The following is an 18174-nucleotide window of genomic DNA, read 5'->3' as shown; positions in this document are numbered from 1 at the left end:
AAGTCGGCACTCTGATCTGATTTGGGTCAGAGTCCTGAGAAAATGCCAAGAAATCAAAAGGACCAAATTCCAGATGACGTTGATATTCCTTAAATATTGCATGTTTCTCTGTCTGCTGGTATCCTGCTGATCGCTCTTATACTATACATTTGATTTAATCTTCCTAAGTGATTTCTCATGGTTTTTTCTCCTGAAAATCTTTACTTCAGCAATCTTAGCTCTACAAAGTAGATCAGAGGTTTGGTTCATTGGGTCAACATCTGTCAGCTATTTGCAGAAGCCACTGTGTCGTGCATTACTCTTGTGAAAAAGGTGAACGTAATAGAGGTTGTTATGAAGAGGGCAGCTTCCAAACATCAGTATGGATTTCTTTACTTGATCAAAGTTGAACTGAAATTAGCTGAGTGTTATTGCTGTTGTCAGTGTCGTGAAAACTGAGATGGCCCTGGCCAAAACACCGGAGTCCAGATTGAGAACATCTTTTACAAAGGGTCTAAAAAAAACCACAGCAAAAGTCTGTTTATTTTTTCCAGACTGGAACATGTTGTCCGTAAGGTTCTGGCATCTGCACTCCAGACACAAAGTAACCAAAGACAGACACAATCTGTGAGTTGCCGTTGATTACAGTAGTGAAGTCTGAAGATGATGTGGGGCATGCTCTAACAGTCGGAGCCCCTTCAATTCTGAAAAAGAGACCAAAGGCCATTTCTCTGTTCTGATGAGAGTAAACTTTATGTTGGTTTGTGTTTCTCTGCACATGCTTTTCTGTGTTTTCTAGATTACAGTATATGTCCTTTTAATTCATTCATTCATTTTAAAATGTGGAAATAGTGTCAACATGGCTCGAATGAGATGCCTAAATGTAGATAAATTACATGTGCGCTTATGTTGACACAACTCATGTGTTCTCTGGTTTTAAGATCTTCTATGTTGTTGATGTTGTTTTCACTGTGTTTGTGTGTGTGTGTGTGTGTGTGTGTGTGTGCTGGGTAAAGTCATGCAGTAAAGTCACAGAGAAAGAGCTAAATCTGTGGTTAAACTGCTGGAACATAATTCTTGTGAGTAAACAACGCTGTAACATTGAAGGAAGGAAACTCAGTTATTAAAAGTTCCGCAGTTTTTAGAGGAAGTGACGTGACAGCTCTTAAATGCTCACATAAATCCTGAGTCATTATAAAGTCAGAATTTAATTTTTTACAAGGCACTGCAATCAAAAACATACAAATCTTAAGAACAGCTTAAATTAAATTTCATCCGGTCGAGCAAGCAGAGATAGTTAAAAAATAAAAAGATAATTCTCTTATTGCCAAGTTTGTTTGAAAAGTGAATTGGAGCCAGAAGTGAGCCCAGTAAATGGACATTTTCAAAGGTTTTATATTTTACGTTTTATGTACTGTGCTTGTGATTATATAATTCTATGTTTTATAAAAATGCATGTAAAGCATCTGCTATTAGTATTCAACCATTTTTCATGTGATATTTTCCCTTGCGTTGGTGTTATTAATGAAATCATCGTCAAAGGTCATGTTAAGACCTTTATAAAACAAAATCACCTCTAAATGGTATCTCTGTATTTTGTATTTGGATAAAGGTCTGTGATTGATAAAGGCTTGTTGTTTAGAGGGGTTGCTATGTATCAACAACAATAGCACTTTGTAGAACTCTGAACTATGGGAATGTTTATTTAGGGGATCCTCTGACAGATCATCTGTGCTCTAAACAAGCTTTCAATACAAGCTCAAATTTTTGTCATTCTGCTAGATTAAGACTTGGCCATTCACAGTGCTGCTACAATGCTAACACTATTGCAAACAGAATGTGGCCTTAGGCAGACTTATAAAGCTTGACGTGAATAATAAAATAAACTTTATTGGTGTGAGACAGACATGGAAAGCAAGAAGCATGTTCAGAGGGATGAGGCAGGGCAGCAGGATATCAAAGCTGGTAGGTGGTTCAGAGCAGGTAAAGGCAGGATCCATTGTGGAAACTCTAAGGCACTCAGACAGAAAGAGGGCGGACCTTCTGTACCCAACATGTGGTGGGAAACAAAAGACTTATGGGATGCAGCTGAACAGGAAAGTGACACGATCGTGCAACTAACAGAAACAGGAAATTCAATGATGATGAATAGTAATTAGCTGTTGGACGGAAGCATGTCTACCCACAGGGTGGAACTGGGTCAACACAGAGACTAATATGACGGGAAGACATAAGGAAAGAAGAAGAAGGGAGACAGCAGACAAAAACAAGGCCTCCCAAAGTCTGCAAGCATGTTTACTGAAAAAGATTTCTTGCACATTGGATCTATTTTAGATGGGATTTTTTTTAAAGCTGAATATCATGATGTTGTAACTTGACAGTTTCTGATAAATTAGCTGGATTTGTTTCAGTTGTAGTAATTGAATATTTTCTTCTGTGTGCAGGTTGTGAAGATGTGGAGCTGGGTATTCACTGTGGCTGTCCTCGTCTCCTCATTTAAACAGACTGAAGCTCAGGGTATAATAGAATCTTTCCTTTATGTATTTGTGTGTTGAACACATGAACACAGAGTGGATCCTTATGTGCTCATCTGCATCCTCAACACTTGTGCTTTACAGGCAGGTGTAATAATGTGCAAGCAGCAGATATTGTGTTCCTGGTGGATGGCTCCTCCAGTATCGGCAGAGTTAACTTTCTGCAGGTCAAAGGCTTCATGGCTGGAATTGTAAAGCCCTTTGCAAGTGCTGTCAGCGAGTCAGGGATACGGTTTGGGACCATTCAGTATAGTGACACCTCCAGGTGAGTAACAGGATTAATATTTGATCACTGCTTTCCTCTACATGGAATGACTCAGAATCTCACTGTAGGTACAGAATTAAATATGAATGCACAATTCTCATCTTCTAGAGTTGAATTTACATTTAATACCTACCTGAATGGCACTGAGCTGGTCAACGCTGTGCAGAATCTAAACTACAAGGGGGGAAACACACGCACTGGTGCTGGTCTCAAGTTCGTCGCTGATAACTTCTTCAACCCTACGTCAAGCCGAGATGTCCCGAAGGTCTGAGGAGCAACTTTTCTGTCATGTTGTGAAAGTGAATACTTTTTGTTTTGTGTCTAATTCTACCCGGGGTTTTTTTTTTTTTTTTTTTTTTTTCAACTTTTAGATCACAATCCTGATCACAGATGGGAAGTCACAGGACAGTGTGCAGGAACCAGCACAGAAGCTACGCAGTCAAGGAGTTCATGTTTTTGCAGTTGGTATGTTTTCTTTCTGACCTAAACTCCACATCTACCGATAGACTGTTGTGTGTTTTTTTAAGTTTTTCCTTGAATTCTTTTGTGTTCATCAGGTATTAAGAGTGCAGACAGGAATGAATTGGCTCAGATCTCTTCCCAGCCCAGCAGTGATTTCACCTCCTTTGTTGGGGACTTTAAACTACTGAACACACTTCTTCCACTTGTGAGCCCACGAGTTTGTTCAAAAGCAGGAGGAGTCTTTGCTAGTGATGGTATGTGTGTTTACTTAACTTATATATGAATATAATGAAACATACACAGTGACTTTTACTTGTGTGACATGAAACCTGCATTTCACTCGATCTGTTTCTTCTTCTCCTCTCTTCTCCCCCTTGCCCTCCACTCAGAGGCTTTTTCTGGTCCATCCAACATCCAGTTCACAAGCCAGACATCTGATGCTCTGAAGTTTCGTTGGAGTCAGGCGGGGGGGCCAGTGAGTGGTTATGTGGTCCAGTATGTCCCCCTCTCTGGCCTGGGTCAGCCTTTAACCTCTGAAATGCGCCAGGTGGGTCACCCTCTACAGTCTAAGTCACACAGTTTTTACTCATTTACTCCATGTGGTGCATACAACTGTCACAGTCATTTCACAGCCTAATTTGCTTTGGGGTGCAGTTGTGGATTTGACACGTCTTTAACTGGATGGATTTCAATTGCATGCTGGATCCTGGTGTTTTTGGCAAACTGACTTGTATTGGGACTTCGTAAATATTTCTCTGGAACACTAAATAATAAATAGAGAGAGTCTTGGGAAGCAGCCCAAGTTACAGATATTTCAGATGCATGATGATCAGTATTTGTATTCCCTGGCAGCTACTTTGCGAAGCCAAATTCAGTCCTGCGTCTTAAAGAAATGCTTACCTTCAATTCAGGCTGAGTAGGAACACGTCTGATGGGTGGGTCTTTCTCAAGTAGAAGCTGTAGTGATTACATTTTGGCAAGGTGAAGGGTGAAATTCCCTTCTGTATTCATCTATCATTTTGTATCCGTCGTTACGCCAAAACCTGTTTGAGACTTCAGAGATGATTCTGTACAGAGATGATTGAGCCCTCCTTTGCACCTGCAGGAGACTCTACCTGCCAGTCAGAGGAACTTTATTGCACGAGAGCTGAGATCAGGAACTGACTACCTGGTGACTGTCATCGCCCAGTACCCCAACAGTGTGGGAGAGTCTGTTTCTGCCAAGCAAAGAACCAGTGAGTAAATGACAGAAAAAACTACATCTGCCAAAACACAATCTTTTTTTTTTCACTTACAGTCCACTCTTCATGTCTTATTTTCATCCCATACAGGGTCTTTGCCAGGGGTCTCCAGTCTACGTCTGGTCCAGGCCGGCTTCTTCTCTCTGTCTGTAGGCTGGGATCAGCCTTCCTCTCCTGTCCAGGGCTACAGACTCACTTATGGACCACGAGGTCAGGCACACTAATCTGTGTCCTCTTGAATTAAAATTTGAATTAGAAATAAAATTTCTAATTTCTAATTTCTAAACTTTCATACAATAAACAACCCCCTTCCCCCCAAACAAATATCAAGAAAAAATACATTTTCATACATAAGAAAAAACAAGACAAAATGAATTCAACTTTTAATCTTACATAATTTGAGAGTTTAAGACCCAGAATTTTGAAACCTTAGAATACAAAACGGACACAAAATAATCTTCATGCTTTGTTGACTGCTGACAGAGTTATCGTGTTGCCTACAAGTAGTCTTTGCAGAATGACTGATGATTAAAGTAAAAGAAGCGACAGGAGTGGATAACAGTTAACCCGCTGGTGGCGAGTTTGAAACATGTCAAGAATGTACAGCATTTAAGGCTGAGTACAGGAACATGAGCTTCTATAACACCTCAGCTCCCTCGGGCACTGACTGTCAGGATGGATTTTTATTGCTCATTCATTACCTTAAATATCAAATACATTTTATCATTACTGGTATTGAAGTAACATAGACAGAGAAAACTCTTAGTGATGCCAAGGGCGTTCTCAACTTCCGCAGCAAACCGCACCAGCAGGGTACTGTGACCTGTTTGCAGTGTCATTGATTCCATCCCATTGGTTCCCCCTTCGCTGGGCCCCCGCTATGATGAGGCTAAACTCTCAACGCTCACCTTCACTATCAATAGAGACGGATATTGGCATTAATATGAACAAGGTGGTTTGCGAGGATGAAGGATAGGGTGCTGCTATCAGCAGGTCACTTGTAGTTCAGAAATGCTTTACAGTAAACCTGACAGATGCTGGATGAACACTTCATTGGTAATTTGCTTCATCATTATTTGTGCTTATGCTTCGATGCTTGCATTTTGTTTATGGCTGCATGTGTTGTAGACTGTGTCTGCTATGTTATTGTATGAACGGCAGGCCATTGCTTGCACACTTAGAAAGTCTGTTGATTATGTGTGATTTTATATGGTCACACATAATCTATCTGGCTGTGTGGCCTGATGGGCGTCTAACTTCACTGAATATCGAACTGTAGCGGAATCAGTCGTCTTCTATCTTTGGTTTTCTGGCACGGCTGACTACATTACATGTTGAATAGGAAATAATTGGTCACATATGCGGACCGATGTAACAGCACTTGTGCTGCTTAAATATCAGCAGGTCACTGTTTAATGATAAATTCCTGTCACTGTCCATGTTTCTGAGATAGCACTAATTGTAATGCACATTTATCTTCCTTCTGCCTCTTTGTGCATCTTCATACAGCCGATAAGCCTACTACAGCCTATCATTGGCTATTACTATTGGATATAGGCAAAAGCATATGCTGTATAGTAGCTTATAGACAGTTTAAGGGCCCACTTTAAGTCCCCGCCCCCTCTGCGATGAGCCATAGGCAAGAGCCTGATTACCACCCTTTATTGTGTGTTTTAGAGACAGGGTGTGGCACACATCACAGCGCAGTAAGGGTGTCTGGGTGCTTATGGCATGATTCAGGTGAAGAGAAAAGTATTCCCTTAGGGCTGATATAAACACTCTCTCCTTCTGAACCTGTGGCAGGAGTGCCAGTCTCACATGGAGCTCGCATGAGAGTATTTAAATGTGATCTGTGGGTATTCTCAAGATACTCACTCACAAGAGGTGAGATGTTTGTATCTGTTTCTGCCAAGCGTGTACGCATGACACAGAACAACCAAGGTAGATACTGACACTGGACACATGCATATATAAACAACACAAACACTCATTCATCTACAGCTGGCTCATGGCCAACCTTTGTATGCAGAAGCAAGGGAGGCAAACTTAATGAAGCGAGGACGCAACCTGTATATTAGCAGCTTGTTGTCAGCTCATTCGTCTGATGACATGCTGTAACTCTGCATCTTTTTCATCGCTTTAAGTGCACTAATTAATCTCCTGTGTGCTCTCCATCTCTTTTTCTGTGCTTGGAAGAGCAGGTCAGCCAGCCGCTCAGCTGTTGGAGAAGTCTTTGTCTGCAGACTCTAACTCCATCACTCTGGAGTCTCTTCAGCCCGACACGGAGTACGTCATCAGCCTCTACCCGCTGTTCCCCCGAAACTCTGCGTCCCCGTCCATCCTCAATGCCCGGACATGTGAGATCACCTTTTGAAAATGCTATTTGTTTATTGATAGGGTGATGTAAAATGTGTTAAACGCAAAGTGTGATCTCATACATGTGTTCATTCAGGTTCAAAATGTGTCTTATTCAAACATATGTAAGATACAGGCTATATACATATAGTGATACTGAGGCCTTCAGGTTGACATGGGGGTTCAGTGTAATTAGCCGGTGTTATTCAAATTGTCTGTGTGTTCATGTTATTGTGTGTCAGTGCGCCTTGATGCAGTTCAGCAGTTATCTGTGGAGACGGAGTCAGAGGGCAGTGTTCGCTTGCGGTGGAAAGGCGTCAGTGGTGCGCGGGCGTACCGTCTGGTCTGGGGACCATTTACAGGTCCGGAACAAACATCAAGCATCAAACTTCAAAGAAACATCTTGCATTTATCACAGTCAGCATCTTTTTTTTTTTTTTTTTAAACTTATTTCCCTTTTTCCTGTCCGTTTTTCCGTTTTTTCTGTTTACAAAGGCCGAAATGTGGAAACGGTGGAGGTCGCTGGTGACAGTGAGTTTCACATCTTGTCCAGACTGCAGGCTGACACAGAGTACATCGTCACAATCATCCCACTGTATGAGCAGAACACTGAGGGGCCTGTAACAACAGCCAGGTTTAAGATAGGTAGGTGTGATTCCAGTTCTGAACTTCTTTCTCTTCTCTATTGAAGGTTGTGTTCTTTATACCCTCCACAACAAAGAACTTAATTGCCACCATATAATTATTGTGATCGAATTTTTTTGCTGTACAAGTTTCTCCCCTCAAATATGTTTTTTAGAATAACAGTCATTGGTAGCTCAGTGGTAGTGACGGCCTTCTCACAACCAGTAGTTTGGGGGTTCAATCCCCAGCTCCTGCAGCCATATCTGGAACTGTCTTTGGGCAACACTAAACCCCAAACTGCTTCTGCTGCATACTCAATTGTGTAGTTCAGTTGGACAGTATGGCACTCAATAAAGCAGCCTTTGCCATCAGTGTGGGAAAGTGCTGTAGTCCAAATGCATTCATTGTTTCTGGTTTCCTTTTTTTTCTAATATGCCATACTAACTAAAGGGACAGGAAGCAAAGACAGAAGATGGCCAACAATCTTTGCAAATGTTTGTCTCTAATTTAAAAAAAAAATGTGTTACTGTTTAGCTCTGTCTAAATAAAGAAACATTTCTGGCCCACCTACACACTCATTGTACACACACACAGACACACACCATCTGTCTCCTGTGAGTAATGCCCATGTCGAGTCACAAAGGTCGGGATGTTATTTGAATGTAAACTTGTGTTTGTTCCAGTTCTTCTGTCAAAGAGCTGTGATATACACAGTGTGCTACACACAGTTTACTCCCAAATGTACAGTGGAACGTCTTTCTCTCTTGTTTGTTCCTGTGTGAACCAGCTGAGTAATAACAGTTTGTTGTGTCTGTGGTTAGTGATGAGCTGGTGGCTCCTTCTCATTAGGAAAAAATGTTCTTTTTCTTTTTGGTCTAAGTGGGGACCAAATTGTATGAAACCCAAATGTTTATTTACATATAAATCACTATCATGCAGAAGACCTACAATTAAAACATATATATTTTAAAATCCTGTAAAAATCTGATGGAAAAAAAAAGTTATGTTTATCTATGTTGTTATGTTTATCTTCTTCGACATGTTCAACCACTTCAATGAAATTTGGTCAAGAACACAAGTGTGTACAAGAGCAGCGTGGGAGTGTTGAACTTGTTAGTGTTTAGTCTGGTTCTCAGGCTCAGGGAGGACATCAGCTGGTGCCAGTTGCTCTGACACTGATCTGGGACCTTGTTCTTTGGCCTGTGTGCTCCACACTGACATGTTCCTCCTGATTTATGTTCCTCACACTGACGAGCAGAGCCCTGCGGCCACATGCAGTTTAAAAGAGAAACTATTTGTCTTGTCTCACTTACCTATGTGAATATGTTATTCTTTGCCAAGGTGTGCGTTTCTCTTTCGAACACGATGATGGTCCACTACACCTGCAACCTCAGGCCAGAGGAGTGGTGCTGTGTGTGTAATGTATTGCTCTGCCAATGATCAGATATTGGCACATCATCAAAACAGTAGTTTTTGTATCATTTTTCAGCAGCTCTCTGAACTGTGAAAGTTCTGGCATTAGCATGTGTAGCATGGGAATGTGGATGTGTGAAATATTGCATCTGATGCGTTCATATTTGTATTATAGAGGCATGCATATTTATTCAGGATTAACTATTTAGGGCCTGATTTACTAAGATCTCAATTAAAGAGTACTAAATTGAGTGTTCATTGCAAAAGTTTGCACGTTTGGCTTGTGGACGTTTTGCGGGTGATTTACTAAGAACATTTGCGTGAATGACGTCAGGTGCAAACCTTGTGGAGGCGGTAGTATTTCTGTCAGGCGTTTGCGCGTTCCACCGGTTGACGTCACAGAGAGTTTGGACGGAAAACTGGACGACTGCAAGCGCAAAATAGGCAAATGAACGTCCAGTATTTTCAAGTAATAGCAGATAAATCTGAATATAACAAAAGGAAAAAGTGGCTTATAAGAAAACCTTGGTATGAAACACGGCCTCTCTTTTCTTCCCTCCCTCTTTTGAATGAATTGTAATACATTGCGCATGAGCAGCGAGTCCTCTGTGGCACTGGTGCGCAGTGTGTGTGCCACTTGTGCCATCGTTGCGCACCAGAAGCTGGTCACAGCGCTGTGTCTGATCGGACATAAATGCCATGGCAACAGGTACTGAAGTTGGGGGTACAAGCATGATGAGCCCCCCATTCAAGCGTCCCACAGCACAGCAGCAGGGGAGGGGGCTGTCGAGTGAAGAGACGAGCGCGCTCTGGAGCGCACCAGAGACGCGTAACCCGAGAAAAGGAAATGCCCGGTTTAAAATGTAATGTTGGCGAGAAGAGGGAAATAAGACAACAGTGTCAACGTTGAAATTCTTTAGAATGCAGGACCACTCCTCTGAATGTTCAGTTTAATCATGGCATTTCTTTTATACTATTATTGAAGCAAGGTAAAAAAAAAAATGCATACCATTTATTTTTCTGTCATTTAAACATGTTAGCACGTCTTTTATTGTGCCTCCTCCTAACTGCAGCCTGCAGTGCATAACACTGGGGCTCTTGGATTAGCACGTTCTTTTCAAAGGTGTTAAATTCAGACACCGTCACAACCACCGCAATTTTTACCTGGCTTGGTAAATCACATTGCGTGTACTAACTTAACTTCTTTGCAGAAACGCCTCGTTTCTTATTCATTAAGGCAAACGTACTATTTGGACAATACGTGTTGTTTTGCTCATATGAAAGACACAATCCTCACTGCACGCTGTTAGTAAATCAGATAGCACATTTTTTGCTGGTGGTATCAAGTTTGCACACGTTTTAATACACGCAAACGTTTAGTAAATCAGGCCCTTAGTGTAGTTGTTCTGGGCTGCATTAGGGCCTGTGAGTGAGATACTCAGTTATGGTGAACGTGTGTGTGTACTTAAATATGCCTGTCCTTTTATTTTAAACCACAATTTTATTTGATTTATTTATTTTTTGGATAGACAAAAAAGAACAAACAAGCAAACAGCAAACATACACAGATCAGTGGGGTACACAGTTCTTGATGCTTTTTTTTTTTATTGATCCAGGTGTTTCAGTGTTTTTCCTGTGAAGGGCCTTGTAAGATGTTCATTGTTTTCCCATTTCTTTGTAAACCGTCTGTTGAATTCATCCAAGCCTTTTTTACTGGCTATTTGTATGTAAAGTTTGCGCAGTATGCATGTTTAAACTGTGAGTTCATGTGCCTGCGTGTGTGAACTGTGTGGGGTCCTGTAATTGTGAATGTTTTTGTTAGTAAATGTCTAAAAGAAAATTGTAATATAAACAGCATATAAACACAACATACTGTAACAGTTATACAATAGTGTATCTGACCCAACATTATTATTGTTATAAACTCTTCACACAACAGGGATTTTCCTTTTATATTCAAGGTAGAAAGCTCACATATTAATTCTGCTTTATTCAAGGGAACCTAAGAAATTGATATCAGTGCTTAAATTCTGACTAATCTGGAGCTGAAAAGACAATGGATAGAAATATACAGTAGAGGGCCATCAGGCACATTAGCTATGATGACTTTAGATTCGAACCACTTTCTAGCTACCATTACTGCTTGATATTTTTAATGATTGCAATAGAAAAGGCATCTCTTCCAAACTAGTTAGAATTAAGTTTGGACGCTAACTGTGATCTAAGCAGTAATATTACAGAGGACTTGGATGACTGTTGACTAGCTGTTGTGATTTAACCTATTTAATGAGTTATCAGATATGTTGTTCTAAATTGAATGTGATCAAATGTTCCTCTGGATTTTCATAATCTACTATCTATGCATAAGCTTATCAACCAAGAAGCTAAATAATTGTCTTATTTCCTGTATTTACATGATTTTCAAACTATTGTATTCATTCTTGGTCCATATTTGCCTTGAAACCCCTGTTTGAAGCAAAGTGAATGTGTTTTGGTTTTGTGAAGGGTCTGCTGTCTTGTAATGTGAATTTCATCCCTCATCATTTACATTACACATGCTGGGCAAGCATAAACGGGTAACTGTTACAGTGACCAACATCTGTACCTTTGTACATATTGCCATTTTTTGAGATATCAAGTTTTTGAAGGATGGATATATGTGAAAAGAGTGGGATTGTTGTATTCATTCATTGTGTTTCTCTCAGAGCGTCAGGAGCAGCAGGTCCTCAGAGCAGCTACCACTGGCCCTTCCACTATTCGCCTCACCTGGAGAGTCATTCAGTCGTCTCAAGGGTATCGCCTGGAGTGGAGGGAGGGAGAAGGTCAGATGTGGCAGAAAAACACTCAGTTGGAGCTTTTTGATCTCCTTTTTTCTACGTAATGTTACACAGCACTGGCATGATGGAGAAAATATCACTGTGATGAAATGAACATATTATACTGTATATATTGATTATACACCCCTAAAAAAAGGAAATGATGCAGAATTTGTGTTTATTCCATTTTGAATTTGATGCCAGCACCCCTGTAGTATAATATAAACGTGCTGATCTTTGATCTTTTCTTTGTCTTCAGGAGGTCGTGTCCAGACCCTGTCCTTCCCTAAAAACACTGCCACCTATGAACTAACAGGCCTTCAGCCAAACACAGAATACGTCATCAAGCTGTACACGCTGTACGAAGGTCGTGAGGAGGCGACACCTGTCTCTACCGCATCCAGAGGTCTGTGACCCAGCTGGACTAGCCAAACCCTGGATTCAGTTTTGATTGATTTATGGACCAAATATGTGCAATGGCTGAATTACAATACTTTCAAATATTTTTTATTATTTTTTTATTTTTTATTTTTGTATTTTGTAGACGTCATTGCTTTAAAAGTTTCCTTATATCAACTGTCCTGAGTGTCCTGATCCTCTGGTGTTGCAGAGGAACAGCCTGTGGGGAGGGTTTCTAACCTGAGAGTGGTGGAGTCTCTGGGCAGCACAGTTAGACTCGGCTGGACAGGTGTAACCGGGGCAACACAATACCGTATCGTCATCCTGAACACAGATGGTACATTTCTTTTGTTAATTAATTTATTTACTAGTAATGAATGCGTTTTTAGATCTAAAAGTTTGAAAGAAAACTTGGCTCTGAAAAAAGTGTGGCCGTGTGTTTAAGCGGGATCAGAGGAAATCAGGAGTATACCCGGAAACCAGACGACCCTTGACCTCAGAGACCTGACAGTTGGAGTTTCTTACGGTGTCAGTGTCACTGCGCTGGTGGGACAAAATGAAGGAGAACCTGTTACTGTCTACATCAAACCAGGTGGGTTGAGTAGTGAAACTGTTGTTTGCTTGATCCTTCTCATTAACAAATCCTGGATGAGATAATACAGATAAAACATTCATCCCTTGCTTTTTTAATTTAACCATTTACATGATTCATTTTTTATGTTGACATTTGTCAATTCCTTATTTAATCCTAGTTATATGCAATTAGAAAGCATTTCTTCTTCAATGGTTTTTGGTCAACACTACCCGATTTACAAAATGTTTGAAATAATATACTGTATGAAAGCCTGAAGTCTTGCTTGTGAAAATTGTTTTCAACGTTTTTTTCAATTGTATTTGTGAAATACTAGTTTTGTAAAAATGATTGTATTATTAGAGCAAGGTGCTGGAAGAGTGACGAACCTCAGAGTGACAAATGCAAACAGTCGGAGACTCCGAATTGCCTGGACAGGTGTTACTGGGGCAACCGGATACAGGGTAACTTGGAGACAGGGAAACAGTAAGTGGTATTTGTTGTTGTCGATGTGTGTGAATTTCTTTAATCTTGTTCACTTGAATTTGTCATTAATGCAGTTGAACAAAGCACATTTTTCAGTCTTACCCCATGGTCATTTAGAAAACAGGAAGTACAGACTTTTGAAGCTCCACATCTTTATTGTTTCGATTTGAAATCAGAATTTTTGAAAGCATCATTTTAATTGTCTTGCAGGCGCAGAGCAGAGTCGTGTGCTCGGGGCAGAGGCCACATCCTTCACTATAGACAGCCTGCAGCCAGATGAGGGGCTGGTTATCGGTGTTTCAGCTGTGGTTGACCAACGCGTCGGAGAGACAGTCACACTGTCTGCTCGGACTAGCCCCAACGGAGGATCAGTGTCTGGCCTTCGCATCATCGATGTCACATCTCAAAGGATTCGCATTGAATGGTCACCATCCACCCGGGCAACAGGCTATAAAATCACCTGGCGCCGTGATGATGGTTAGCATAATTTGCAATAATATTCAGTAGAGTTTTTTTTTTTAAGGTAACTTTTTTTTGGGAGAAGGGTAGTGGATGGAGGTAGAAACTGGTATGAGAGTGTTGAAAATAACAAGTAGTAAAGGTGCCATAGGTTGTAAATTCCGGGCCACCTGTTCGAGCACTATAGAGTCTGTACATGGGATGTGCAACATAGCAGCTATCCAGCTCCTCAATATTCATCAATTTTACACTCAGTAGATGAATCCAAATACATAATTATAGGTCAGTATGATGAATTGGAAAAGTGTTTAGATGTTGACAATGATCAGGCTGTCAAGCCTCTTTTATACTGATGTATCTACGGTTGAAAAATAATTCCTTTTTATTTACTTGTTATTCTTCGTGCAGGAGTTGAAACAACTCGTAACGTGGCCGCCGACATCTCTTCCTACACCATTGATGGCTTGCAGTCAGATTCAGCCTACAGTGTGTTAGTTTCCTCACTCAGCGGCTCTCGTGAGGGGAGTCCTTCCACTCTGACTGTCAAAACAGGTGAATCTGTCTGATACACATCGTTTCTGTAGTCTGGTGTGTCTTTTTCACGAGACTTTACAAGGACTAAAGGGATGGAAAATAAACAAACTTAATAAGTGTTCCTTGTGTTGATCGTCAGAGTCAGATCGCACTGTGGTCGGGACCGTGACGTCACTGCAGGTCCAGGAGGCTCGTGGAGAGGTTGTCCGAATTACTTGGGTCGGTGTGCAGGGAGCAACAGCTTATCGTGTTGTGTGGAGGAGAACCGACGGTAAATCTAGTCTATATATATTGTCATTAAATCCTCTTATGTAAGTGTCGTATGCGATGCATGTCATGATGATGTTTGTCTGGTGATGATTCTTCATGATGTGTAAAAGCTGTCTGTATAAACACTACTCATCGATGTGACTCTGCTGCTGAAGGTGGTGAAGAGAGGAGTCAGCTGGTTGGGGGAGACGTGACAGCAGTGGACTTAGAGCGGCTGGACCCTGGAGCCCAGTATGAGGTGCAGGTCATGGCTCTGGTTCAGAACAGACAAGGAACCCCTGTGTCTGTCAGAGTCACCACACGTGAGTACAGTGTGCCTAGGTTCAGACATGAAGGTTGTCAAACATTTAAATAATCCTAGAAAGTGCAGGGACTGTAAAATTTGTTTGAACTGCTTGAACGCCTTAAACGTCTGATCAGTATTATGGATGGATTTATTTGGGGTTTTAATACAAGATCATTCAGTGGACAAATGGGATTCCTGAAAAGTTCAATCTCATGTGTCCCTGTTAATTTGCTGATTCTCCTTATCTGTGCACACAGCTGGTACCAGCACAATCCCCCAGCAAGCTGCCACAACTTTACGAGTGGCGGAGGTTACCCAGAATTCTGTGAGGCTCAACTGGAATCCACTCCGCGATGCCACGGGATATATTCTACGCTGGAGAGATGTAACAGGTAAAACATGCCGTCATACAGATTACAGTTCATTTCTTTGAGGCGCTTATTGGTATACTCAACAGTTTAATCCTTTTGTCTGTAAACGTTTCTCAGATCCGGGGCGAGGCTTGTCTGTTTCTCTCCCTGCTACGTCCACTTCTTATCAGGTGACTGGGCTGCGTTTGGGTCGTCAATATCGCTTCACCGTGCAGCCGACCTTTCAAACTGGATTGGGAACAGAGAGCTCTGTGGATGAACACACTGGTAACACAACAGCACATTCCTATTCTTACATCAACTATGTTTAGATACACCTATTTGATTCCTGACATACCCGCACCAACTTCTTTGGACACAGTGTGTGTGAGCGGGCGTCTGGATGTGGTGTTTCTGGTGCCGGCTTCTACTGATCGGATTCGCATGGCAAGACCTCTGAGGGATCTCATCACCAGTGCAGCACGGTCCCTAAACACAATCGGGCCTCGGGACTCTCAGGTAAAATTCCCTAAAGATTGATTTCCAAGCATCGTGTTGAGATGCACAAACTGTTTGCTCACAATATCTGAATGCCTGCACATTTTTAGCTGTGTGCTCCCAAGTTTAATCATTTTTTTCCCACCTGTTCCAGGTTGGTGTTGTGGTTTACGGTTACAGACCCAAAATATGGTTCCTGCTTAATCGCCACAGTAGATCTGACACACTTCTGCAAGAGATCCAGTCTACACCGTTTGATGAGAGCCCAGGGAACAACATCGGTCAGTTGGTGTTTTTTCTCTTTGAGCTTCCTCTCTTTTGTCTGTTTGTGTGTGTCAGCAGTTGTGATATCGTCTGAATCCCCCTTCAGGTGAAGCTGTGACTTTCACTAGACAGTACCTCCTGACCCCCACAGCTGGACGCAGGCCGAGGGTCCCCGCGGCTGTCGTTATCATCTCCGACCAAAAGTCGACTGACAACCTCACCCAGGCAGCTAGCAGTCTTAGAGCACCAGGTACGCAGAAGAAATCTGTAGGATTACTCTTTAAAAGGTTTTTTTTTTTTTTTTGACATGGATAGCTGGCTTAAAGATTTCTTGGAGCTTGTATCTATGGAGCAAGCAGCATCTCTTCTCCAGGATCTGGGCAGCGACAAAGAACATTTCCTGAGCCTTATCCTGTCTGATCTTAAGAAAAAGATTTAAAATTAAATTGATTTGTAAGGTATGTGTGCAGACAGTGTGTATATACTGGAGCATTATTTGTGTGGGCATGCAACTTAGAATAGGCACCCCCCCTGTGTGTTTTATCCTGCGGTGTTGGGATTTTTCTGTTCTGTGGTTTTTGAAAAACTAAATAATATATATATAAAATTTAAAAAAAGCTTTTGCTTTCATTTAAACTGTACTGTGACACTCCAGGAATCATCTAGATGGAACATAAACAAGCTGGAAAAGATAAAACATATTAAGCTACAGTTTTTGTGTCTTTGTGTCTGCTAGGTGTGACTGTGTTAGCTGTTGGAATAGACCAGGCAAATACTGAGGAGCTGCGTCGGGCAGTGACAGACAGCAGCCCCCAAAACATTCTGTATGCGCGGGATGCGACACAATTGGACAACATACATACTGATCTGGCAGACTTGCTCTGTGGTGTTGCCAGAATACCAGAGGTATGATGAAACCTGTTTTTTTTGTTTTTTTTCAAGCTTGAAATTCTAAACCTAGATTCATAAATTCACTAAAATGAGTAATTTGACATCTGTTTAACATTCAAGGGCAAATTTTGAAATTTGGTTTGATGTTTTTTTTATTATTATTTTTTTTATGGTAATAGTAGTGAGTTGAAATACTATAATAGGGAAATTAACAAACTAATCCCAGACTGATGTTTCTATCTTCCTTTTGATTAGGTAATTCCAAGACCTGAACAGTGCACCGTCCAGTGCCCCAGGGTGAGTCATTCTCCAACGTGACCCTCGTGGTCCCAGGCTAAGTTGATTGGGACTGTACCCCTCCAGATTTCATAAACATACTTTAGATTATATGAGTGACAGAAACATTGCACATTCTTTCCCTTCTCTGTCCTGAAAACACTTTGATCTCCAAATTTATTTTTCCCCCTTTGTTTTAGGGAGAGAAGGGAGATCGAGGAGATAAGGTACAGTGAAGAAAAATATTGACGTTTTCCACCGTTCCTCTGATTTTGATCTGTTTCTGACAATTTCCTTTTTTGTCTGTCTCCCAAGGGTGACAGTGGGAGAGATGGCGCAGACGGACGTAAGGGAGAGCCTGTAAGTCAAACATTGACAATGAGCGAGATGATTATTCCATAGCACCGTATAGTGATTCATTAAAATAATATTTTTAACTTATAATGTGTATTCTGTATTTTATGTATGTGTGCGTGTAGGGTCGTGATGGCTTGCCTGGGAGGGAAGGTCCCAGAGGACCTGAAGGACGCCCAGGTTCTCCTGGTCGAGATGGAACCTTTACCCCATCGGGGGGTGTGAAAGGAGAGAAGGGGGAGAGAGTTAGTAAAACTATCACTATACCAAAAGTATAGAAAAACACCTGAGAAGAACTTAAGTCACAAGAAGTCTGTTCTCTCTTTTTAGGGTTTTCCTGGAATTGATGGAAGTCCAGGCCTGCCAGGACGACCAGGGGCCCCAGGAAATGCAGGGCTCCCGGTGAGTAGATGGACAGACCCCTGGACCAATTTACACGCACATATTGCCAACTTTGAACCATTGTAGAAGATTCATGTTGTTTTGTATCCGTAGGGCTCGCAGGGCCTGCCTGGTATCAGAGGAGATCCAGTAAGTTATCCTCGCTCCTCTGTCCTGAAGAGTTGTTTATGGTACGCAAAGTTCCAAGCTTTTTAAGTGTTTGCGTTTTTCTAGGGTGTTTCAGGGCCACAAGGACCACAGGGGGGTAAAGGTGAAAGGGTGAGCAATCTTTTCAGCTTGTATACTTGATTTGTGCCAGTTTCAAAGGAGCTGCAAATTGTGAATTTGTGTGTTTTCTTTATGCTGCTTTCTGGATGCTTCAGGGTGAACCAGGCTCGGTTGTGTCTGGAGGGGGTCTTCCTGGGAGAAAGGGAGAGCCAGGAATCCCTGCAATACCTGTAAGAAA

General features: G+C 41.6%; 1 protein-coding gene across 1 annotated transcript in view; it reads left to right on the top strand.

Moving 5' to 3' along the window:
* Positions 1 to 18174, top strand: part of col7a1 (collagen, type VII, alpha 1) — a 63645-nt gene that overhangs the window by 4682 nt on the left and 40789 nt on the right. Inside the window, exons 2-35 of the mRNA XM_079340721.1 lie at positions 2424 to 2496; positions 2598 to 2778; positions 2887 to 3043; positions 3150 to 3243; positions 3336 to 3494; positions 3630 to 3787; positions 4346 to 4475; positions 4572 to 4691; positions 6683 to 6838; positions 7079 to 7198; positions 7332 to 7481; positions 11579 to 11695; positions 11949 to 12095; positions 12300 to 12425; positions 12534 to 12680; positions 13023 to 13145; positions 13356 to 13622; positions 14013 to 14156; positions 14278 to 14409; positions 14564 to 14710; positions 14952 to 15086; positions 15183 to 15332; positions 15427 to 15563; positions 15697 to 15823; positions 15913 to 16056; positions 16543 to 16712; positions 16953 to 16994; positions 17174 to 17200; positions 17289 to 17333; positions 17453 to 17572; positions 17658 to 17729; positions 17823 to 17858; positions 17943 to 17987; positions 18092 to 18166. Of these exons, the coding sequence (XP_079196847.1) occupies positions 2433 to 2496; positions 2598 to 2778; positions 2887 to 3043; positions 3150 to 3243; positions 3336 to 3494; positions 3630 to 3787; positions 4346 to 4475; positions 4572 to 4691; positions 6683 to 6838; positions 7079 to 7198; positions 7332 to 7481; positions 11579 to 11695; positions 11949 to 12095; positions 12300 to 12425; positions 12534 to 12680; positions 13023 to 13145; positions 13356 to 13622; positions 14013 to 14156; positions 14278 to 14409; positions 14564 to 14710; positions 14952 to 15086; positions 15183 to 15332; positions 15427 to 15563; positions 15697 to 15823; positions 15913 to 16056; positions 16543 to 16712; positions 16953 to 16994; positions 17174 to 17200; positions 17289 to 17333; positions 17453 to 17572; positions 17658 to 17729; positions 17823 to 17858; positions 17943 to 17987; positions 18092 to 18166 (4164 nt within the window). The 5' untranslated portion in view covers positions 2424 to 2432. The remainder of the gene's footprint in view (positions 1 to 2423; positions 2497 to 2597; positions 2779 to 2886; positions 3044 to 3149; positions 3244 to 3335; positions 3495 to 3629; positions 3788 to 4345; positions 4476 to 4571; positions 4692 to 6682; positions 6839 to 7078; positions 7199 to 7331; positions 7482 to 11578; positions 11696 to 11948; positions 12096 to 12299; positions 12426 to 12533; positions 12681 to 13022; positions 13146 to 13355; positions 13623 to 14012; positions 14157 to 14277; positions 14410 to 14563; positions 14711 to 14951; positions 15087 to 15182; positions 15333 to 15426; positions 15564 to 15696; positions 15824 to 15912; positions 16057 to 16542; positions 16713 to 16952; positions 16995 to 17173; positions 17201 to 17288; positions 17334 to 17452; positions 17573 to 17657; positions 17730 to 17822; positions 17859 to 17942; positions 17988 to 18091; positions 18167 to 18174) is intronic.

The sequence above is a fragment of the Symphodus melops genome (assembly GCF_947650265.1).
Source record: "Symphodus melops genome assembly, chromosome: 4".
Lineage (NCBI taxonomy): Eukaryota > Metazoa > Chordata > Actinopteri > Labriformes > Labridae > Symphodus > Symphodus melops.
Note: the sequence above shows the minus strand (reverse complement) of the source record. Positions and strands in the feature narration are given on the sequence as shown.